The 25,992-nt window shown below is 39.7% G+C and overlaps 1 protein-coding gene across 1 annotated transcript in view; it reads right to left on the bottom strand.

Annotated features, from left to right (window-relative positions):
- The window catches only part of LOC308105274 (uncharacterized protein), a 63,504-nt gene that overhangs the window by 1,143 nt on the left and 36,369 nt on the right, over nt 1-25,992 (bottom strand). Inside the window, exons 6-12 of the mRNA XM_080455918.1 lie at nt 24,362-24,577; nt 23,401-23,502; nt 12,223-12,254; nt 10,950-11,039; nt 9,478-9,654; nt 8,420-8,571; nt 489-617 (exon numbers count right to left, since the gene is read on the bottom strand). Of these exons, the coding sequence (XP_080312044.1) occupies nt 489-617; nt 8,420-8,571; nt 9,478-9,654; nt 10,950-11,039; nt 12,223-12,254; nt 23,401-23,502; nt 24,362-24,577 (898 nt within the window). The remainder of the gene's footprint in view (nt 1-488; nt 618-8,419; nt 8,572-9,477; nt 9,655-10,949; nt 11,040-12,222; nt 12,255-23,400; nt 23,503-24,361; nt 24,578-25,992) is intronic.

The following is a 25,992-nucleotide window of genomic DNA, read 5'->3' as shown; positions in this document are numbered from 1 at the left end:
GGGGAGGGCCACTATATTTCCACACTCACTCCAGGAGGGCCACATTGCATATATACTGTCTCTCCGAATTGTAACTTTTTTCGCCATTCTATGTCACAAAAAAGTAGCAAAAATAGCCGATCTACAAGCTCAAAACGCGTCGCAGCTTGTAGATCTACTATTTTTGAATTGGAATCCAGATTTCTTTGTGCTATTTTTGAATTGGAATCCTGAAAAGTAACATTTTTATTTAATGTTCATTTTATGAACTTCAATACAAATACATACATTGGACATAAAAAAGACAATAGAAATGTAATACTAGTCATTAAGCTACTAATATAGACTGAAGTAATTAAAGCGGGTTATGTTTGCATGTTTGGAATCAATAATATATCAGTATTCCGATATTAAGTGAATGTGGGGGGCGCATGTGGCCCCCGGGCCGCCAGTTGCCCATGTATGGTTTAAGTAAGTGTTTGTAGATGTGACAACGTTATTATTCTCACCCTCTTCATGGTCGCTTGGCACAGGAAGACACAGAAAGTCAGCAGCACTTTCAGCTTCCCATTCCTCTTGATTGGTCCTGAGGTCTCCTTGGCTTGGGTTCTGCTGTGACCTTTGACCTTGCATCAAGTCTGAAGATGATGGAGACAAAAGCAGTCGTTATTAAAGATATCAACACTCATCCTGGTCCTACTGAACTGTGTTTAACACTCGCATGACTGAGGTTTCATACTCCTCCACCAAGCCTGAAAAAAGGTCATTTTGATCCCCAAATCAGGCTATCCTATTGGCCACTGTCTCCCTCTGTTCTCCAGACTAGTTCACACTTTCTCCCCCAAACAGTGGGGGGTTCCATTGTCTTCTAAAGAGCTGAGAGTTGAAAATGGGTTGCCAAATTTTGAGAGAGAAATAAGCAGGCAGGTCTATGAAAGTGTAGGCAGTAGGCTAGTGTGTATTTCTATCTGTCTCCTATATGTCATCATGATTTGTGATTTGTGTATGTGGGGGATCTCATTTTTACTTCCATGTACTGTTTTTCTGTTTTTTTGTCTTACTAAATAAAGTACATTAATCAATCAATATTTGCGTGTCAGTGTGTTTGTCAGTAGATATTATTATATGACAGCTAAAGTATACATTTCCATTTCCAATGCCATGAAATAAAATATGTATTACAATAATTTCAAAGACATGTTTATCAAATATGGTCTTGTAGAAAGGCAATCAAAGGTTAGAAATAACAGCAACAAAGTGTCTTAATTCAACAACGTTTATTTTGTTTCAATGCTACAAGTACGAAAAAATAACATTCCCAAATTGCATTCATGAAAGCAGCGAATTCAACAAGTGTATCCCTTTTACTGGGTATGACTGAATTCGATGAGGGAGAATTTAATAAGACTGTCAAAACTAGAAGCATGTTGTACTTTCTAAGAATGTTGCAATGGTGCCATTTCATTCGTTTTTTTATTCATTTTTTTCAGTGCTTGTTTATAAAGTGATGTGATTGGTTTTATTATTGACTGTTTTATATCTTTTATTTATATCTGCAAAGTAACTATAGAAGTTACGTTGAATAATGAGATGACGATGAAGAAGATGATGAAGGTCCCGTGATGTGGCTGGATGAGGACCGTTAGCACCTGTTAGGACATCTTCCATAAATAACACGACTACCAAGGTTCCAATCTTTCGGCCATTACAGAGGAATGCACTGAAATCCATCCTTGAATAATGTAAATGTGTGCAATTTAGTAGCTACTTTGTTACATGTCAGTCAAAGTCCAGAATTAAACAAACACAAAATGAAGGAAAACATTGCATTTTATTATGGGGTTTATAGCCGAGGCTAATTTGCACCTAATACCTAAGACCTAATAAAAAAATCATTTACAGAAGGACATGCATGCTCTAATCTAAACAAGTACGAAAAAATAACATTCCCAAATTGCATTCATGAAAGCAGCGAATTCAACAAGTGTATCCCTTTTTTTATAAGCACTTTATATTTGAAATCCGAACGTTTATGTAGATGTAGGGCTGTAAATGGAGAAAGTGCAAAAAACAGGTTGAAGTTTCGTCATGACTGACTGTCATAATATGACCGTGATGTAATGCTGCTTTAAATTTAGTAGTAGCAAGCGAACTATAGTAACTTGTAAACAACCCAGTGACAAACCTATATTATTATTAATATTCACATTATTGTCTGAGCGTAAAGCTCTCATTCTATCAGCTGTCCACGTCGCTGACAAACGCGTCTCCTCTCCTCCTCCCGCTCCCTCAGTGCAACAAGTGAACACAATGCTATGTTCCACAAATGTGCTCAATCCTGCGCAAAATATCTGATCTTCAAGCATAAAACAGTTGCTGCGTGACAAGCTATATGCTTGTAGATCCTATCTTTTTCCACCGCTTTGCAGTGAAAGGGAAAGTGAAAAATGGGTCGCCAAATTTTGCGAGAGAAATAAGTCAGGTCTATGAAAATGTTACTGCATGCGTCGTTGTGCCCTGAGAAAACAGTTAGGCATGAATGGGGTAATAGCCGAGGCTAATTTGCAACACCAGTCCCTGGTTAGACCTTTCTATATAAATATATACCTAATAAAAATGCATGAAGCTCTAATCTAAACAAGTATGAAAATATATTTATATCTGCAAAGTAACTAGTAACTAAAGTTTTCAAATAATTGTAGTGAAGTAAAAGTACAAGATTTGCCTCTGAGCTGTAGTGGAGTAGAAAAGTATTACCATTATAATGTAATTATATATATAATTATAATATTAATAATAATAGAAAGACGCGAAAAACAAGCCCAAAGTCGCTTATAATAAGCAGACATGGCAACATGGACTCGCTGCTGCGTAGGGAGTCTGCTCGTCTACGGGCCGCTCTGCGGGGGGTCTAGAGGTGTGAACTGCTCTTGCCTGGGGGAGAGAGGGGGAGAGCGGTCAATTTAGCCGAAATATAACGGTTGGGATGGTATATATGGTATATATTTCATATTTATAATACGTTTCAGAAGAAAAAAAAAACGGAGATGATTTGAAACAAATATTTAGGAAAAGTCATGAAAGGGGAACTTTCTCAGAGCTTCATGAGAGAAGATAATCCACTTTAAATTCTCAAAATCGGTCATATTGATAGCTTAGTCATGCAAGTGTTAAGTGTCAATAAGGGCTACAACTAGCAATGATAGTTGCAGCCCTAAGACGATGGAGACAACAGCATTAAACTACCGAAAAATAAAGTTATCTGTGATAGATTACCTTGATTATATCAAGAATCACATTGGTCACTCAAACAGGTGCAAGCGGAGAAATATTGGTGGTAACTGTTCCACAAATCTCTCAAGAAAGTTTAAAGTCTCTGAAAGTTGATTTGCCTACCATGCTGAAATGAATGGAAACCAATGGCTTCTTCGACAGTCAATAAAGGAAACATACTTCTAAAAATGCAAAAACGAATGAAATAAAAGTTGTACTTGATTCATGGACCGACTATTACCTAAAACACAAAATACATAGTTTAGAAATCCATGATCGGGACCGGGACCAAATCGTCTTTGGAGTGGAGGACAAAAAACTCAGGGAAAGGCTACTGAGGGAAACGGAGCTGACAATTACGGAGCCATAAAGATCTGCCATGGAAATGAGCTGTCCCAAATACATGTGAAAACATTCAGTGAAATGGGGACATAGGGCGCTGCTAATATGAGTGACAGCTTTGTGTGCGTAATACAAAGAGGTGGAAAAAGACATACGCAGATGCACCCTGCACCGCAGCAAAGGAGCGACACCACATTCCACTGCAAGCGTTGTTCACAGCACGGACCCAGACAGTGTCCAGCCTTTGGTAAGCAATGCTCTAACTGCCAGGGCAAGAACCACTTTGCTAAACAATGTTTCTCAAAAGGAAAAGAGAGAAAGACATATGTGAATATAGTGGATGACAGTGATCTGAGTGATCCGAGTGATTTTGGTTTATTGCCATTTACATACAAAATACAGCTGAAGGAAAACGCACAGCCAGTTGTGCATGCTGCACGACGAGTCCCAGCTCCACTCAAAGACAGCCTAAAGAAAGAGCTGGACAGGATGACAGCATTGGGAGTAATCAAACAGAAGACTCCCATTTGGAATAACCTCAGCTTCTGAAATCTTTCACAGAGCAGTGGAGCACATTATTGAGGGACTGGAAGGTGCAAGATGCTACGTGGACGACATCATCGTCTGGGACTCCACAATCCAGGAGCATAATGAGCGGCTGATAAAAGTGATGGAGCGGGTGCAAAAGTATGGGCTATACTCAACAAAAAAAAGTGTCAGTTTGGAGCTCAAGAAATTGTCTTCCTGGGATAAAGAGAGCTTCCTGTGCAGAGAGCTCAAGAAAGCTCTCTGCACAGGGTGTTGAGCCTGATCAAGAAAAAATAAGTGCCATACAGAGCATGCCAAGGCCCACGGACAAGACCGGTGTGTTACGCATAATGGGGATGCTAAATTTCATTGGCAAATTCATTCCCAACCTATCAGTAAAAACATCCTGCATCCGTGAGCTTCTGCATAAAGAAAATCAGCTTGACTGGACAGACAAACATGAGAATGAGAGGGAAAATCTCAAACAGACAATGACCACTGCACCTGTATTGATTTTCTTTGACCCAACAAAACAAATCAAGGTGTCAACAGATGCTTCGAAAGATGGGATCGGTGGAGTTCTCCTACAGGCTGAAGGTGACCGCTGGAAACTAGGGATGGAGCTCGAAAACCGGGTCCATTATATACCCGGGCATGAATTTATCGAGACCCGGGTTTCGATAAGCTTTGGGCTTGTCGAGCCTGTTATCGAGCGCAGCGGCCCATGACGTCATGTCTAAACTATCAAAACAAGAGGCGATCAAGAAATAAATCTAATCACCACGCTGGCACAAACATGTCGGTCTAAAAGTGTATTGATAGCTGCAAGTTGTGCCAAACAGCGCTGCCCGGGGAAACAAGGAAGATGAATTTTATTGGCTCACTACATCACTATTTTAAGGGGACTGTAAGCGTTCATTTGGTTCCATTTGTACACTCGGGTGGTTGCGTCGTTGTTGTGTTTACATGTGCGGTGCAGCGGTGAAACAATGGCGTTAACGAGTGAAACTCTCAAAAGTTTCACTCATCCTCTTCTACCCAAGGTAGCAAGTCTCCGTTGACAATTTTAATAATCCAATTGATAATAATCCGTTTGGGATCTCCCTGTGAATGAATAACTAGTGTTGCTTGAGCGTGTCCGTCTTCTCAGTCTATCGTTGCCGAAAATGGCAGATCTACAAGCTCACAACGTGGTGCGAACAGACGCAGTGTGAGCTTGGAGATCGGCTATATTTGGTGCGCGACACGGTCGCACGATGAAGTATAAATTGCGCTTTTAAAGTGACAGTACACACATTAACCGTTTCTTCAATATTATTTTCCAAAAGTAAAAAGGTCACTTGCCTTCTGTCTGTTAGAAAAGTATTGTATTTGAAGGCCCTAGTAAAATGTAGTGATATATTTTGGTTAAAACAAAGAAAAAAGAATAGAAAAAATAAATATGCATTTTTTGTTTATAAAGAGTTGAAGAGACATGGAGATTTTATAGTAATTATTACAGTACTATTCATAATATAAAGCCATTTAACACTTATTGCACATTATATGAATGGTTGTTTTAATGATAGGCAATTTTTTTTAAAACTTTTGTCATCTTCATTTAATTTTAGATAGTGGTCAGCCACAAACTCACTGTCACAACTGGGCAATAAAAAAAGATACCGGTTCTGTTCAGAATTTTTCGTCTCACGTCTTTTTTCTTAATAATAGAAAAAGATCGATAGTGGGCTCGATAAAAGCTCGGTTCGATAAGCAGGCTCAATAAGGTGCTCATTATCAATAAAAATTAACGAGCTCCATCCCTACTGGAAACCAGTGGCCTATGCATCCAGAACCATGACAGAGACTGAATGCAGATATGCTCAAATAGAAAAAGAGTGCCTAGGTTTGGTCTTTGGCCTAGAGAAGTTTCACAGCTACATATATGGTCTACCATCCTTCACTGTGGAGACATATCATCGTCCATTAGTAGCAGTCATAAAGAATAACTTAAATGACATGTCTCCAAGAATTCAGCGTCTCATGATGAAGCTGCAGAGATATGACTTTGAGCTGATCTATACACCAGGAAAGTACATGATACTCGCTGATGCGCTCTCGCGAGCACCCACAAGGAGGTGTGAGAGTACATCAGAATGAGGATGTTCAGTGCCATGTGAACATGGTATCTGCTGCGCTTCCTGTGTCAGACAAAAAGTCTGAACAAATAGCTGTTGAAACAAGAAAAGACACAGAGTTGCAGCATGTCATGGAGAACATTTATTTACTCAGGCTTTTGGCAATTAATTTGTTTATTTTGTGTACTGTAAAGCGTCCTTGGGTTTCTGAAAGGCGCTATATAAATTCTAGTTATTATTATTATTATTATTAACAACATGCAGAATGGATTGCCTGTAGGTTCCTGCTCACTGTTCTACCACATTAGAGGTGAGCTGAGTGTTGTTAATGGACTTTTGCTGAAGCAAAACAGAATAGTCATTCCACACAAATTAAGACAGGATCTGCTACAGAGAATCCATGAAGGTCATCTCGGTATCGAGAAATGTAAAAGAAGGGCAAGAGACATAGTGTACTGGCCTGGATTTAACAAAGCCATCGAGAAAATGATAAGCAGATGTGAGACATGCCAGAGGCATAGGAACAAGCAAACCAAAGAGCCTATGGTGATAACTGATGTGCGAACAGCACCATGGCATAAAGTTGGAATGGACTTGTTTCATCTGAACGGAAAGATTATCTTGTGGTCATAGACTACTACTCCAACTTCCCTGAAATGGCATTACTATCAAATACATCATCAAGCTGTGTCATAACACATACAAAATCCATCTTTGCAAGGAACGGCATAGCTAATGTCGTCCAGAGCGACAACGGCCCATGTTTTAATAGCAAAGAATGGCAAAGATTTGCAGAACAGCATGACTTTAAGCATGTGACGTCTAGTCCCATGTATCCGCAGGCAAATGGGAAAGCTGAAAAGGGAGTCCACATTCTAAAGCAACTGCTGAAGAAAGCTGCCGACAGTGACTCTGACCCTTATCTAACTGTAAAATTGGGGGTAAAAAAGATTGTTAAAAAAAAAAAAAAAAAGATTGTAAAATGTGATTGATATGTGATGTCTAGATTGTCTAGATTCATTGCAGGATAGGAAAGTCAGATTATGGTTTTAAAAAACGTTTATGCTGGCTACCTAATGCTTAGTGTATTAATGTTGCACTCTGATATTGTCCTTTGTGATGTTCTTAGATAGATTACAACTGCATTATTAGTTGCTTCACAGAAAGGGGGATGTGAAGATTATCTATGATAATTTGTATTGTCTGTAGCCACAAGGTGTCAGTAGTGTCAGTAGTGTCAGTATCTCTATAATGAATGCACAGAGACAGGAAGTCAGTTCATATAGAGTGCATGCATCTGACAAAAATTTGTACACATGTGGTCGATATAAATAAAGAAGCCTTGGAATTAAAGGACATGGTCGGCATTGACTCAACGAACAGAACAGGCGGGTGAAGCGAGTCAACCACGGAAGAAAAAAAGAAACACCAAAACACACCTTGTCGCTCTCTCTCTCCCCCTCCCTCTGTCCCCCTCTCTCTCTGGAAAGCAATAGGCTCTATGCACAGCAGCCATATTGGAAAGAAATTGGGCCTCTTCTTACTTCCTTCACAGGTGTTACCAAAGATACTAATGAAGGCTCTGTTCCATTCTGGTCAGGGTGCTGATATCGTGCATGTTGGCTCATTAGAAACACTAAACACATTTTGGTTCCCAAATGGCCCCTTATGGTGGGCGTGTAACTCTGAGAGTGTACAAATGGAACCAAATGGACCCTTACTATACGGGTCCATTTGGTTCCATTTGTACACTCAGAGTTATGGGGGTCCTTGAAAATAAGACAACCACTGTGCCACACTAAATGGAACAGAGCCTTAATAAGTATCATTGGTAACACCTGTGAAGGAAGTAAGGAAGGGGCCCAATTCATTCCCAGTATGGCTGCTGTGCATAGAGCCTATTGAATGGGCTTGCCTGTGTGCTTTTTTTCCTTCTTTTTCGGCGGGTTGCGGGACGGGTCGTTGATTTGTATTCATTTTTGCGGGACGGGTTGGGCTCCCGTGCGGGGCAGCTGGTTATGAAAAAACCTGACCCGCGCATCACTACTACTCACCATAGTATGACTTGGTGAGAATGTGTTGAATAAACTATTTTTTTTCCTTTTTTCTTTTATGTCAGCTGACAGAGTGAGTGTGTGTTATGAAGTGAGGAAGTCAGTGTGTGATTTATAATCACTTACTGTCAGTCTGCTCCTCATCTGCTGTCACACACCGTAGGACGTCTGGACACGCCTTCGTCTTCGTCTTCTTCCTCCTCTTCTTCTGACTTCCCGGCAGACTGGACGCCGGTCGGTGTGTAGATCTCATCTTCCCTAAGACCTTGTATCGGAGTCTGTGCAAAAGATTGCTTTTTAGAATGTGCTCGCTCGCTCTCGCGCGCACACACACACACACACACACACACACACACACACACACACACACACACACACACACACACACACACACACACACACACACACACATATAACATTGATTATACCACAGCAGCCGCCCGCCTGCCTCATGAGAAGCCCAGCCTCTATTTAACCCATTAAGACCTGAGGCCGCTTCTAAACATTTTCTAAATCCTAACAGTTTTTCGGAAAAAAATATTAAAATTCATTTTCACGATTTTTCATAAATAGCAGATCTACAAGCTCATAGCGCGGCACCGAGTGCCGCGCTATGAGCTTGTAGATCTGCTATTTTTTAAATGGGTTAACCCATTCAACCCGGGAACGCATCTGTGTCATTTTAAGATTTCTTTGGCTATTCAAAAATAGCAGATGAAAACACCAAGCATGAGCTTGTAGATCTACTATTTTTGAAAATGTGTGAACATTTGTGCAAATCTTTCAATATTATATATAAACATTTTTAACTCAAATCTTAGCTTCCGGGGGTCCCTGGAACAAAATAATTTGAGACGGGCGGGAGGGGGTCCGCGGACAAATAACATATAATTTTGGGGGTCCTTGACATGAAAAAGTTTTGAGAACCACTCTAAAAAAAGGATTTAGAAGACATTTGTGGAATCCCCAGCAAAGATTTGAGTAAAAAATGTCCGCTTTGAGAAAAATATATATTCAAAGATTTGCACAAATTTTCACGATTTTTCAAAAGATACCAATACTTTTACTCAAGTGGCATTTTTAATTCTGGACTTTTACTTGTAACAGAGTACTTCTACATTGCAGTATTGATACTTTTACTTCAGTAAAACTTTTGAGTACTTTTTCCACCACTACACGTGTACCTGTAGCAGAACTCTAGAGTAGGACAGAGCTCTTTGTTTGCTGCGGCGAGCGCATAATTCTCCCCATGCTCCACCTGCAGATCAATCTTGAGGACCTCTAAGGCTGAACTGGGGTTGTGTCCCGCTTCAAAAAGCTTGAGGAGTTTCTCTCGTGCCTTGTCGCCCACGTCACGGTACCTGGAATTTTTTTTTGTTTTAAAGTAAAAGTATCAATACTGCCATACAGAAACACTCTGACAAGTAAGAAGTCAGGTAATCAAAATGTCCTTGAGTAAAAGTAAAAAAAAGTACTCATTATGCAGAACGTCCCGTTTCACAAGTTTTCATGTCTAAAATGTATTAAAACATCTTTTGAAAATAGCTGATCTACAAGCTCGACGCGTTGTGAGTTTGTAGACGGCACAGAGTGCCGTGCTATGAGCTTGTAGATCTGCTATTTTTTTTAGATCATGAAAAAAAATTCAAATCTTTGAATATATATATTTTTAAAGCAAACATTTTTAACTCCAATATTTGCTTCTGGGCGTTCCCTGGAACAAAAATATTTTGGCGGTCAAATACATATCATTTTGGGGGTCCTTGACATGAAAAAGTTTGAGAACCGCTGATTAGAGCAACATGAGTTTAAAAAAAGTTGTGTTCGCTTTAAAGGGACTACACCATGAATTTTAACTTTTTTCTTCTTTTTTTGTGTGTTTTTGGTCTCCCCTACCTCTCTTCTATCCCCAAAAATACCCCAGTTTGAACACTCAGGCTTTCACAGCATATCTGGGGTTTTCTGTAAATTGGTCTCAAAACAGGCCAAACTGATTTGCACCCTGACGTGACGTCACGTCAGGGTGCAATACCTCCCGTTTTTCAGGGCGGCCATAGCTGAGTGGTTAGTGAGCCCGCCTAGGGAACCAGCTGGCCCTGGTTGCCCCAGGTTCGATTCCAGGCTATCCCAGCATATGTGCCGATGATATGAAATTTGTCCCTGAGCAAGACTCTTAACCCCAATTGCTCACAGGTTCTCATTGGAAACAAGACCGCAAGGACTTTCATGAACGACCTGTTAAAAGGAATTATCCTTATCCTTCAGCTCCAACTAAAATATATATATATATATATATATATATATATATATTTTTTTTTCTTATTTTTTTTTTTTACTTTTTCCACACAGAACCAGGAGATAACATGCATACAAACTGGCTCAATAGCGCCCCGTGCCAAACAGGACAATGTGGTATTGCAGGTGAAAGTGCTTTATAAGCCAGAGCGAAGTTAGTTGGAATGAGTATATCTGAGGCTTGATTTAGGCTCAAACCTTTTGAAAAACGTTTAAGGGACATAAACAATATGATATTAAATATATATATATATTTTTTAATTCATGGTGTAGATCCTTTAATAGCCAAAGAAATCTTAAAAATGACACTGAGATGCGTTCCCGGTCTTAATGGGTTAAATTACTTTCCACCACTGGGTACCTGAGTGCCTCTGCTCCGTTGATGTTGTGGTTGTGCTCGCTGCAGATGCTCACCATTGTAGGGAAGGCAGGCACATGAGGATCTGAGCTCCTGAGGAGACATTTTGAGACAAAACAATGTTCTTCACTGTTCTTTACAAAAATATCTTATTTTACTGTGTCACACAAAGCAACAGTGGTGGAAAAAGTACTCAAATGTCTTACTTAAAGTAATACTAGGTAACGTTTTCAACAAAACTAAAGTTAAATTGTATATCTTTTGCGAGTGGCAAAAGTTTCACAACACCCACTCCGTGAATTTCACCCCCGGAAGCCTTTTATTTATATATTTTCTATTGAACGTGTACGGGGGGGACTTTCCCGGGAAAATGACGTTCCTGGCCAACGTCATGACGTCGTGGCCGACGTCCTCAGGAACTACCGCAACGGTTTCCTGTTTGGCCAGGAACTACCGCGCTATTAACAAAAAGGAACCTCACGCTGATTTTAAGAGAATGTAGGATTTGGAGATCGAAAAAGAACAGAAAAACAAAGCACAGCTCATGGTAACTAATGCTCCACTGGCTAAGAGAAACGATCCGTAGATAGTATAAAACAATTAAAAGATCGCTTTTTGAAACGCTTCCGGCTTCTGGTGAAAACGAATGGAATTCTGGGTAATCGAGGACTAGGGAAATTGTATGCAGTGACGGTAGTGACCAGCAGAGGTTGCTAAAAATCGTTATTTGTGATTTTGCATTGTACAACTTTAAGTAAAAGTATCAATACTGCAATGCAGAAGTACTCCGTTACAAGTAAAAGTCCGGAATTAAAAATGTACTGAGTAAAAGTACAAAAGTATTGGTGTTAAAATGTACTTAAAGTACCAAAAGTAAAAGTACTCAAATGTTTGAAAATAGCAGATCTACAAGCTCACAACGCGTCGTGATGCGACGCGTTGTGAGCTTGTAGATCGTCTATTTTCAAATAGCCTTGGTATAAAATAGGGCTGAAGTGGTTAATGTATGTTTTATAATGTAATAATTTATATCTGCAAAGTAACTAGTAACTAAAGTTTTCAAATAATTGTAGTGGAGTAAAAGTACAATATTTGCCTCTGAGATGTAGTGGAGTAGAAGTAAAAGTATAGACAATTGGAAATGCTCCAGTAAAGTAAAATTACCTCAAAATTGTACTTAAGTACAGTACTTGAGTAAATGTACTTAGTTACTTTACACCACTGCAAAGCAACAGTGCCTTAAGATGTTGCAACATTTACAGTAAACCCTACTTACGTACTCGGCCTGCCTCTGCTACGTTCAGTCCGCCCAGAGGAAAGCATAATCCAAGTTTGAGCTCTCATCTCTGGCTCATTTGTTTCTTAAGCCATAAATGAGATCAATGTGAGGCAAAAAGGAGATATCAGCTTATGGCTCCTGTTTCTCATCGTTTTCTCCTGAGAAATAGACTCAGTATGTCTCCGATGGAACCTCTGATGAGCCATACAGGAGATCTCAAAAATGGCTTAAATGTTTCTCAATGTAGCAGCATTGTTGCATCTGAAATGTATGTTTCTCATTGTTTTCTCCTGAGAAATAGACTCAGTATGTCTCAGATGGAGCTCTGATGAGCTATATAGGAGAGCTCAAAAATGGCTTAAATGTTGCTCAGTATAGCAGAATTGTTGCTTCTCAAATATAGCTCAGAGTGAGAGCTCAACATAATCTCATTTAGAGCTCTTTAATACTGAGATCGATCAAATCCCATAAGACTCAGATAGGCGCCAGACCTTAATTATTCATAACATATCAAAAGTCTACCAAAATCTGACCACTAGAAATGACTGAAAAGACTCCTTAATTTATTATTCATCATAGACAAATCATTTTGGTGATCCAATTAGCACATATCAATTATAGTTGAGTCATTATAAGCATATTTATGGGTGGCAGTGGCTCAGGGGTAGAGTGGGTCACTGTGGCTGGATGGTAACCGCAAGGTTGCCAGTTCAAACCCGGGCTCCCCCAGAGTTAGTGTCGAAGTTTCACTGAACCTCTACAGTATATTGCTCCTGATGTGCTGGTTGGTGCATTGCATGGTTTCCGCCACCATCGGTGTGTGAATGGGTGAATTGATGCACAATCTATGTAAAGTGCCTTGGATAAAGGTACAACAATAAATGCACCATTTATGCTAAAATAGGTGACTAGTATCATAAACAATTAAAATGAATGCGATTCAACTTCCCTAGGCTCTACTAGGCCTATAGGGAACCAGCTTAAAGTTGGGGTGCCTGCAACCTTATACAGGGATTTTAATTCTGACCTCAATAGCATCGACTACATACCTGGACAAGGAAAGTGGTGCTGTGAGGATATTATTTTTTGATTTTCGAAGCGCCTTTAACACCATACAGCCCCCCCCCCCTTCTGAAAGACAAACTGAACAGCATGCATGTTGGCCCACACCTTGTGTCCTGGATCATGGACTACCTCACTGACAGACCACAATACGTCAGGTTGAGGGACTTTACATCTGACTCTGTGACCTGCAGCACAGGAGTCCCCCTGCTGGCCTCCCTTCTCTTCACCCTTTACACGGCAGAGCTCAGACACTGCACAGAGATGTGCCACCTGCAGAAATTCTCAGATGACGTCGACACCGCCATCGTCGGGTGCATCAAGGGGGAGGGGGGGGGGGGACCAAGCTTGATTCTGTGGCGGTGATGGCAGAGAAGAGGACTCCGGCTAAGACACTAGCTATTCTAGATGATGACAGTCACCCACTGCACACAGCACTTTTTTTTCCCAGAAAAGCAAATTTAGTAACAGGTTTTTATCCCAGACAGATATAATTAGGAACTCCTTTATCCCAAGGGCCATTAGACTGTACAATGAATCTATCTATCTATCTATCTATCTATCTATCTATCTATCTATCTATCTATCTATCTATCTATCTATCTATCTATCTATCTATTCCTACATACAAAGGAAAGCTTTATTAGTTTATTTATATTTCACTCAAATAGTATGAGATATCCACTTTGTAAAATGCCTCAGGGTCAAAGCAACCAAAGATTTGGCACCCCAATATCTTCAAAGTCCAATCTGACCCAACAAAGCGCTCAGTTCAGCCAACGCAGGGAGGCTGGCTGAACATTCACTAAAACAGCCGGGACAATGCTTCACACATCCCAGACTCTTCTCCCTTCTTTTTCTTAAAAGATTAGTTTTTTTGGCCTTTTCGCCTTTAAAGTGGAGATAGACAGGAAAGAGGAAGAGAGAATGGGAGAGACATGCAGTAATAAGGACATGATGAATGGGACTCGAACACGTGACACGCTGACAGGCCAGGACCTTATGTGGCATGTGCCTGGACCACTTGGCCATGGGTGCCCCCTCTTCTCCCTTCTGGCTCCAAAACTATTGCAATCAAAACTGCAGACAGCACTCCCAAACTGCCATACTGCCATAGTCTTAACACCTATTCAGACCTTCCAGGCGTATATGCAACGGCTAAACTTATGTAATTTAGCATTTTATGTAGACTATAGCACTCTAAAATGTATACTCATAGCTTCACTGTTCAGATAATATATAATGTATACTCATAGCTTCACTGTTCAGATAATCTACTGTTAGACATATTAGGTTCTTAGCTTGCTTATGATTCTTGATGACTATTTCTATGTATTTGATGTATTACCATGTGTTGTCTGCTAAATGCCTGAATTGTAATTGTAATGTCACCTGGGCCTAGATCGTACATCCTCTGAAGGGTACCCCCTCCAGAGTTAGGGGAGTATGAGGGGTGAATTGTGTGACGATCAGTGAGGGGGCCAAATTGTGGGAGTGGGAGATGTGGTGGCTCTCTAGGTGGGTATTGGGAGGTTGGGGGTGGGTGTGGAGGTCAAGAGGGAGTCCCCTTATCCCCTCTACATATCTGAAGATGAAATAATAAATGAATTGAAACCAAGTCACTCAATTCTTCATGCAAATATTGCAGATCTTTCACCGCTGATATAGGTCACATCTCCCTTTAATTTAAACATATTGGGTGCGACCTTCAGAACCCTATTGCCTGGGACTTTGGGCGATATGAGGCTTGGGAGATTATCGAAAAAAAACCTATGCCTAACCCTAACCCTATTATATGTGCGCATTCAGGCTGAGAAGCTGATGAAGAAAAAAAATATCTGGAGCGATTAGTTACAGATTTTGTGCTCGACACCGTACGTAAATTGCAAATGTACTGCTTTTACTGCGGTCGCTTATTCTCTGTGCTCATTGACTCGTACGAGCTCATCTTTGGATATGTTGTAGAGCAAGTTGAGACCTGCGTAACGATGTCGCTTATCGTTTGGACATTCCCTCGCAGCGTTACTACTTTATTTTATAATAAAATGACCGTTGCACGTGCCAACTCACTGAGGGTGTCATAATGCTCTGTGTGACGTCTAATTTTATGAAAAAATATATAGTAGCCTTGTAGGGCCCAGAACACTGAGAAAACCCCCAAAATCAGTCACTTCTGGGTGGTTTGAGCCACTTCGAGGTATCTGCGATGATGGCACCAACATAATTATTAGTTAATAATTAGTACGTTTGTAGATCTGCTATTTTTACAAGTCTGATGCTTGATTTAACCACTTTCCCAAGGTCGTAGAAGGTCGGGATTGACGTCATTCGATCGGGCGTCCTCGAAATAGGGGGAGGGGTGTTCCTAAGTCCAGAGCTCAATGAATGTTAGGGACCCAAAATAGTGTCACTACAAAGTACTACCAATCGACTCCAAATTGCCTGAAACGTGCTCCTAACATGGGTTGGTCAATTTTGGCCTCAACACAAAAGGGGAGGTCTTAAAAAATATATATATGTATATATATATATATATTACTATTATTTGTATTATTATTATTATTATTATTATTATTATTATTATTATTATTATTATTATTATTATTATTATTATTACCCTTATTATTACTACTACTACTGCAGGACCACATTGGAAACAAGTGTTTCATTAAACTTTGATTTATTATCCTGGGTTTATAAGTTATATTGTGATTTATTTTACCAAAATCTAATCAAATACTATTACTACTACAGCTGCAACTATAGGCTAAATATAATAGTAATAATATATTCTAGATATTAATATAATAACATTCTAATTTAACATTATATTTGTATAAATATGTACGTACATACGTATTTAATACTTTTATTATATTGATCATATTATTATGTATATTATAATTATAATGATTGATATCATCTCTATCTATCGATCGATCGATCGATCGATATGTCTGTCTGTCTGTCTGTCTGTCTGTCTGTCTTTCTGTCTTAATCTTTAGATAGTAACTATTAATTTAATCTAATTTAATCTTTAGATAGTAACTATTAATTTAATCTAATCTTTAGATAGTAACTTCCTTCTGTAGTTCACACATTACATGTCAGCAGTGCAAGGGTTAAGTGACCAAACAATGCAGTGACGTCATACATTCCTTTGATCTGGATAGCTGGTGTGAACCAGTTTGTGTTTGAAAGCCCATGGTGACTCAAGGCAGCTGCTGCTGCAGACTGCAAGACGACCATGGAGTTATTTAATGTATTCCTTTTTGGTAGGTGAAACTTAAACAATACATAACTGTGGATAATGTAACTGTTACCTGTATGTTAAGAATATTGGCTGTGGTATTTTTTGTAGAAAGTGTGTATTTTAAGAGGTCATGCTGGTGTAACCAGGGTTTGAGAAATATAAACATGTATGAGTATGCCCAGTGTGAAAACATTATACAGAAAAACATCAGCTAAGATAAGCACTTATTCTGTAAAGAGTACTTTTATTTTGTCACTTCCTGTTGAGTCAAGCTAAGTCCTGTGTGTAGATCATGTGACTTCCTCTTCCTCTACACATGATACAGACAGTAGACTGTGTGGAGCCAAGCCACTATATTGATTAAAAGTTACTAAAAGTTGATAAAGTCAAGCTAAAAACATCCAGAAGCTGTTTATAGATAAGACCACTCATCTGGGTGCAACCAGATGAGCCCTGACTTCGTGTTTGAAGTTAGAGGAGATAAACCAGCATGGTGAGGCTTGTGTGCTAATGTGCTAAAAACGATTAGCATGCTTATGCTAGCGCTAGCCACTAATGCTAATATACACAGGAGTATGCCATTGACTTAAGCTAAATGCTAAGCATGCTAATGCTAACTTAGAGGTGATGATGTGATATGAATGAGGTTGATGTTTACTGTATCAATGAACAACTGGACATGCTGAATGTTTTTGTAGAGTAGTGTTGAACACTCTGATCCTGTGTTTTCACACTAAAAAGATGCACTTTGGTTTTAAAGCTAATTTTTACTGCATGTGTCTGTATAGGCTGCCTTCCCTGCATTAACTGAGGTGGCCATTGCAGTATACAGGTCACAAATGTTTGATACTGGTGTAGCAATGTTATGCCATTATTATGTAAAGAGACATTGTTTATTTTTGTTTAAAGGATTTATTTGTAATAGTCCTGATTATTTGAATTTGATTAATTTATTTTGTTTTGATGAATGGAATTTTACAGTAATTAATGTTTATTGGTTAAATTGTAATTCCTGTTAATGTGAGTAATAGAGATAATTTCATGAATGAAGCTAAGCTTTATTTTATGTTATGGTCCCCTATACCATATAAGGAAATGAATACATTCTGATCTTACTTATTGTAGGTCAGGTTTTTTGGAATCGCTTGGAGTTTGATTCTGCTTGGACACCTTGATGTTTGATGGCGAGCTACCCAACGGAGATGAACCAGAAGATCAACTAACAATAGCATGCAGAAGATAGATGACTGAATCCACTGACTGTCTTGATACACAGTAAGTGTAAGTAAGTAAAATAATCATATTTGAACTGGGGACCCCCCAAAATAATCATATTTGAACTAGAGACCCCCCAAATTAATCCTATTGAAACTAGAGACCCCCCAAAATAATCCTATTGAAACTAGAGACCCCCCAAAATAATCATATTTGAACTGGAGATCCCCACCCTGACAAGCACTTGGAATTGTAGGAGTTGAGGCATTCAATTTAGCTTGACTAGTCTGTTTCACTGTTAAATATTGTGAAATGAGCAGATCTACAAGCTCACAATGTCTCACACTGCGAGGCGTTGTGTGCTTGTAGATCTGCTATTTTCACAATTGTAGCCTCTTTCTAATATAATTTGACCAGTTTTTATATAATAGTATAGTTTGATTATTACTTAATACAGTAATGGTATTTTTTCATTTCATTTTCCTCTTATCTTTTTGTTAGGTATTAAATTGTCACTTTACTGTTAACTGGGGACCCCCCAAAATCATTTGGGGAACCCCCTGGGGTCCTGACCGACAGGTTGAGAACCAATGATATAGATATTCTCTATTTTCACAATTGTTGCCTCTTTCTTATATCATTTGACAATTTGGCCAATGTTTGACCAGTTTTTATAGTATAGTTTGTTGTTTACCTTTGATTCAGTAATGGTCTTTTTCTTTCTTTTTGAGGCAATAAAAAGGTCTAAAAGTCCTTAAATTGTCACTTCACTGTCATCGGGGGACCCCCCCCCCCCACCAAAATCATGTGGGGACCTCCCTGGGGGGACAATTAATACTGCAGGGTTAGACAGTGGCACACGTTGTGAGGGTGTAGGCTGCCCATTATTGAGAATGTTGCCCAAAATAGGGACACCAGGTTGAAATCGGACTATTATTAGTATTAGTAATTCGTATTATTATTATTAGACTGTGGCTTATGTAGTTTGTATATTTGGCTGTTTGTCTTGACTGTAAGGCCCTTTGCAACTGTCTTGTCTAGCCTCATGTATACATATGCCAGTGGTTGCCAGTGGTTATTTGTTTAATTCTCTTTTTTACTATTACTTAGTTATTTCTTATTGGCGTCTAGACATTACCAAACATTGTTTCTAATGTATATTATCCTTTTATCCCTTGCCTCATAGATCACTACCCAATGTTGCAGGACAGATATGCAGCCAGTGGAGCTAAGTGAGTAAGCCACTATTCATGTTAACACCACTGATACCTGGCAGACAAATGACAAACATCTGACACTCATCATGGCATGATGTGGCAACATGTGTATGAATTCAGTTTCTGCTATTAGAAACGTAATGCCAGGTTACACTTTTAAATTGTAATTGTTTATTTTTGTTATGTTTTCTGGCAGTCTGGAAGAGTCAACTGAGAGCCTAAGACCAGACCCAACAAGGATGTTTCCCAGGTCTTGGACCTTGAATAACAACCCAGATGGGCCTTTATTGACCCATGCTTCAAAGAACTGGAACATGTAAGCAAATGTATTCCTTTGAAGTAGGCCTGCATGTGCTTCCTTACCTGGTTAACGCCAGGCTCTACTTTTCTAATATTTGTTGTCTCTCTGTGATCTCTCTCTAGTTATGGATGAACACCTGTAGATCCTCGTTGGAGGAATGTGAACTGACCCGCTCTCTCTTTATCTGTCTGTGTCATAGGATGAACTCTGACAAATCCTCGATTGATGGAACTTCTACTTTGTACCCAAAGTGATCCGCTGTGGGACCTTATATGAAAAGCAGCTGGACAAAGGTAATTACTGTTTCTGACAGAGTATCTCATGAAAGTATACGCTTTTTTAAATAACTGGCAGCTGTAAATTAATGTTTTTAACATTGCAGCACGCCTGACATGTCTCCATCACATGAAGTTAGGACATACAGGCTATGCTCACATCCTTGAGGTAAGAAATGTGCATATATGGCAATTTTCATATTTGACTATAAGATTCCGAATGCAACGCATGAATTTTCTGTGATACCTGTGAACCTTGTGATACCTTTTACCCCGATCTACAGCCATACCCTCCAGCCTCTTCTACGCAGGCCTGCCGACCTGTTGATGAGGTATGTTTTCTTTAGATTTAACCCATTTAGACCTACAAGCTCGTAGCACAGCACTCGGTGCTGCGCTATGAGCTTGTATAGTAGCCTATAGTTTTGATGATTTAATAATTTTGTACAATTAAGGGCCTTTTGTCTTTTCTGCACAGCCGTATGCAGCTACATATATGGACTTGGATCAGTGGAACCAAGAAACACCCAGTGCACTGCAACCTCCATCTCCGTCCAGTGATGCTCCAGTAGAAGGTGTGGTTCCTCAGCTAAGTGTCAGCAGACTTGGCACTGTTGTCCTTAAAATTCAGGATTCATAGATGAGTTTTGCATTCTACTTTTTTTTTTAAACTTTTCTTTACAGTTTTTGACGTGCTTTCAATCTTTCTAGGTCAACCAAATCCATCTGACCAGAGCATACCAGAGGGTCAAGGGTGGCAGCCTTGCGACTCTTGTCGGTCTGAGGTGGAGAAGCTCCAGCTCCAGTTGAGGAGGATAACCACTGCGCTCTCCAGTATCAGTAAGTTTTATTGCCTGTAATGTTGCAGTTTTCAGTTGTCTGCTAATTTCTTTGTCTCACTTGAAACTTTACTTTATCCTGTACCTCTTTTGTGAGTTCTCTGACATGACTGGAAAACATTGGTATCCCAAAATAAAACTGTCTTCTGTTTACTGAAGAGCTGGGGAGATCGACCCCTCCTACTGAACAAATACTCATCAATGACTGCTATCAGAATATACTGTAGAGCTATATAGAACAGTACTCAATCTTATTGTTTTACAAATACACTCAGTAGACTCAGATTTTTTTGTCTTTGTTCTAGGCTCTGAGCAACTAGACGCACTGAAGGGCTTTATCACCCTGGTCGGTGACCTAGAGTCTGGAGTGTCCAGCCTCGGGCAGCAGGAGCTATATCCAGGTATGGATGTATACGTTTGCCATACATTTCACACTGAACCTGACGTTCTTGGTAGCGAGTGATCCGTGTTGTGAGCTGCAACTAGATAGTGAAGTTTTCAGAAGGTCACAGTTGTCTGTTTTCATGGTGCGCAGAAAGGGGTCAGTAGCTGAGCCTTACAAGTGCAAAACTGATGTCTTAAAATGCAGTTTGTTAATTGCTCGCTCTCTATTCACAGGCTGTGGACAGATGATTTCATCTGTGCAGCTGGCAGCCATACACCAGCGTGCCAGGAAGGACTGCAAAAGGCTATTCAACGCCTTGTTCGAGGTGTTCTTCACCCATGAGGAGTGCCGCAATGCCGTCGTATACGGAAAGCATGGTGTCATCCCAGAGGGGAAGAACAAACTGGATGAGGCGAAGAGGGATGCACTGTTCAGTAAGTATTTGTCACACCACTAGTTCCTCAGAGTAGTGTTATAGATGGCCAGTCAGTGGAGTTGGTAACCACTTATAGATATATATCTTGGGGTATCTTGTGACAATGTATACACATGTCTGTCTTACTGTGTTGTGTTTTTAGGGCTTTTATTATCTGCTGTAAAAGGCCCAGCTTGGGACATATAAATATACTTGATCCTTGACAAGTCTTGGTTTTGTAAATTATATTCTCAATTTATGATGTCACCAATACATTATCATTGGGGAATTTGGCTGCCTTTGTGCAGTAAAGAAATGCTGGTTTCAACATGTTGCGCTGGTGGGACGTACAGTACACTCTGAACCAGGTTGGCCTCGTCTGTGGCTATGCTGTGCTCAGTCTGTAGAGAGTCATGTAGTCTTTACAATGTATATATTTAACCGGGGGAAACCCATGTTGACTGACTTGTGTCATGTCATCTTCTCTGTCTGCAGACTACGTCTTGCGGTGTTCCTCTCTGGCATCATGGACAAATGTTTTCACTGCAGAGGGCTTGAAGAAAGCCATGACCAATAAGTGCCGAAGCCGTGCTGCAAAGGACTAGGTACCCCAGTGTTTTTGGCAGCAGAACTACTGTTTTGGTTGTGGCAATATGTTAAAGATGATGCACTTTTGCTCTTAAAGGACCACTTTTCAACCTGCTTTCATAAAATTGGTCCTCACTAATGTTCATGATAAAATACTACCCTTTTTTTCCTACTCGGTCTGTCTCATAGGAGGGCTGTGGGCAGTTCAGAAACCTGTCCACCAGTGACATCATCAATTCACGATAATACAAATCTAAATATGTTTTAAAAATATCTTGTTTAATAAAAAAAAAACTGCCAAACGATGATGTCACTGGTGGATGGGTTTCTGAACTACCCACAGCCCTCCTATGAGACACAGACAGAGTAGAAAAAAATGGTAGTATTTTATCATGAACATTAGTGAGTACCAATTGTATGAAAAGTGGTGAAGTGGTCCTTTCAACTTTTATGTACATTTTGATGCCAATACATTATTTTATTTTTTTTGATATATATAAATAAATGAGTCAGCTCAAATCTGATCACATTATGGGACTAGTCGTAAGGTCATTAGGCTGGCTGTGGGTTAGGTTACAGGTCGGCTGTGCGGACAGGACCTTCTTAGGCATTAGGAGGGCTGTATCTCAAGGGGGGTGCTGGGCGAGCCGAGACCTAACGCAACAGGTTGCCTCCCACCTGGCATCAGTGGATACGATTAGGTAAAGGAGATATTCGTACTGGTCAGATGGTGTCTTAAATAGCTCTGTATAGAGTCAAGATGAAAGGGCAGCCATATCATCTGTCTTCCAAGTGTTGTGAAATAATGTTACTGTGACTCATGATCATCTAGGAGCTTGACATGTCCTATCGTTAATAACCATGTTTGCTGTGTAAACCTTCGTCTGCAATAAACTCCAGATCTACTTTCTCCAACGTCGTTGTCTGTCTTACATTCAAACCTTCTTGCACGCACCAATGAACAGTTTTTCATATAATGTGATGCATTATTGTAGTGGTTTTCAACCAGCATGTGGTTGAGGCATTGTTTGTGGCACAATTGAAGCTGGGTTTTTTTTTACATTTAAATTAATGATTTTATATTTATTAGCATGTTCACTGTTTCTCCTATAAAGCTCAATGTGAGAAAGGGGAAATTAAATCTCAATTATTGCTAATGTATGTCTCAATGAGAAGCTAAAGAGACCTCACCTATGTCTCATTTAGCTCTCAAATACAGCTCTTAATGTATCAAGCCTATGTCTCATGTATCTCTCAAATACAGCTCTTAATGTATCTCGCCTATGTCACATTTATCTCTCAAATACAGCTCTTAATGTATCTCGCCTATGTCTCATTTAGCTCTCAAATACAGCTCTTAATGTATCTCGCCTATGTCTCATGTATCTCTCAAATACAGCTCTTAACGTATCTCGCCTATGTCTCATTTATCTCTCAATACAGCTCTAATGTATATACCCCTGTCTCAAACTATGTCTCGTTTCGGCTCCTAATATTCAAGTTAGGAGCCATAAGAATCCATAGGTGATCTTTAAATGATCTTCAAATGAGAAATAAAAGCTGGTTGCTCAAGAGAAGCATCTGAGATTAAAATGAGAAGCAGATTTTTCCTCTGGGCGTGTCTGTAGGAGTGTGACGGCCATCTTAGCGGGGCAGTTTGTGTTCTTGCTTGGTGTGTTGACATGATTACTTTGGTGTTTGGTGTTATGTTGGCATCTGTACTCCACCTTAAACCATTAACACCGGGAAAACACCCGTGTCATTTTAGATTTCAGCCATGTAGGCCTATAGCAACATACCTTTTTCAAAAATAGCAGATATACAAGCTCGCAGCGCTATGATGCTATTTTTGAAAAATATGTACCCTGTATCCTATCCTCCCCTGTCGGCGGGCCTGGTAGTGATGGCTGTTTGATGTCTATGTCCAACGGGTGACTTGGCTCTTTCCATTCACATGAATTCAGTTTCAGTGAAACAACAATAGGTGCACCTATTGCATTATAGAATCATGCTAAGCGGTCCACCTATTGTTATTTTAAAGGTAGGGTAAGTGATTTTCTTTGGTTAAAATAAGTGTTAAATAGCTCTATATTCTGATAGTACTCATTGCTATAGAGTGTTTGTTCAGTAACAGGAGTCTCCATGTCTCTCCAGTCTTTATTAAACAGAAAAAGCATGTTCAGGTCAGGATACCAATCTTAATCAATCAGGATAGAGAACTCAGACAGAATAGAGATTAAACAAGTGAAATTGGAAGTGATGACACAAAGAAAATTGGAACTGGAACACTATAAACATGAAGCTGATAAATGGGTACTCTCTCCTGATTGGCTGAAATTGTGTCACCTACCTGAAAATGTATTTTCTGTTCATTAAAGAGCTGGAGAGACAGGGAGACTCCTGGTACTGGAAAAAAAACCTCTATAGCAATGATTAATATCTGAATATTGTACTTTAACCTTTTAACAAAAACCTTTGTGTTTTAACCAAAATAATATAACTTACCCTACCTTTAAGTGAAACAAGATGCATGTGAATGGAAATTAAACTAAAAACTTTTTATTTATTTTATAAAACCTGTCTCACCTTGAAAATAACTCTTTCTCCCTTTGCTTTACGACTTCTGCACACCCTCCATGTGACCGTGTGAGATTTTAACCACCGCTTTATGTCGTCTTCCGACGACAAGGCCATGCGAAGAGTCGCTCTGAAGTTGACATGATCGCCTGTCTCACTGATGGTCTGGTAATGGCAGACATGGTATTCATAGCTGGTGTTGTTACAGCTGGCTGGCAGATAGTCCTATGAAGCAAGGAATCAAATGAAACAAGACAGGCATTGAGTGCGATTGCGTGTGTGTATTTATTTGCGTGTGTGTGTGTGTGTGCAATAAATGATGGAATATTCATTTTAACCCATTAAAACCGGGAAAGCATCTGTGCCATTTTAGATTGTTGCGTTGGCTATTCAAATATAGCAGATGTACAAGCTCTCAGCGCGACACTTCGGGCCGCACTGCGAGCTTGTACATCTGCTATTTTTGAACATTTTTTGAAAAATCTTTGAAAGTGTGAGAACTACTGATTTAGAAGGCATTTGTAGAATCTACCTCAGGTCTTAACCCATTAAGACCTGAGGCCGATTCTACAAATGTCTTCTAAATCCCAACAGTTTTCTGAAAAAACGTATGTTTCTATATCAGTGGTTCTCAAACTTTTTCATGTCAAGGACCCCCAAAATTATATGTATTTGGCCGCCGACCCCCATCTCAAAATGTTTTGTTCCAGAGACCCCCCAGAAGCAAAGAATAGAGTTAAAAATGTTTGCTTTAAAGGGATAGTTCACCCCCAAAAATATTTTTTTTCTATCGATTAGTCACCACATGGAGACTTGAATTCATGGATATTTTTTTGTTTTTGTCACATTCCTAAGCCAATAATTTGAGGACCGGCAGTGGTTCCGGTAGGAGACACAATGAGTCTCCTTTGTGTCTCCTACCGGAACCACTGCCTACCGGTCTGCTGGTCATCAAATTATTGGCTTAGGAATGCGACAAAAACAAAACATAGCCATGAATTCAAGTCTCCATGTGGTGACTAATCGATTGAAAAAAAATTGGGTGAACTATCCCTTTAAACAATATATATTCAAAGATTTGCACACATTTTCACAATTTTTCAAAAATAGCAGATCTACAACCTCATAGCGTGGCACTTTTTCGAGAGAGAGAGAGAGAGCGAGAGCGAGAGAGAGAGAGAGAGGAAGAGCGCAAGAGAGAGAGAGAAAGAGAGAGAGTGGCTCTTAAAAGTGCCTTTTTGTTGTTTGTTGTTTGTTTCTTCTGTGGTTGTAATACAAAGCTAGAATCTGTAAGAGAAAGCAAAATATTCAAAATTTCAATGTACAATAGGAAAAGGAGACTTTAACCAGACATCCATAATATTAATAAAGCCCAAAAGATTTCACAATACCTTTAATAGCTCCATAAACTGTAATCCCCAGATAAACTATGTGAGTGTACAGAACCGAATAGACCCTTATTGCGAACGCGGGAGGAGGCGCGGCGAAGCCGCGCCTCCGACCAAGTGGAGCTTACTATGTAACCCTGCTTGGGTTGTGTCTCTGTCTGTCTGTCTCTCTGTGTGCACTGCCTGTGTGCAGCTCCTCTGAGATAAGTAAATGTCCAATTTACACGTACCATACATCAAATGAAAGGTCTT

This window comes from Gymnoscopelus braueri (genome assembly GCF_963280865.1).
Source record: "Gymnoscopelus braueri genome assembly, chromosome: 17".
Lineage (NCBI taxonomy): Eukaryota > Metazoa > Chordata > Actinopteri > Myctophiformes > Myctophidae > Gymnoscopelus > Gymnoscopelus braueri.
The sequence above is the reverse complement of the archived record's forward strand: the minus strand, read 5'-3'. Positions and strand labels throughout refer to the sequence as shown.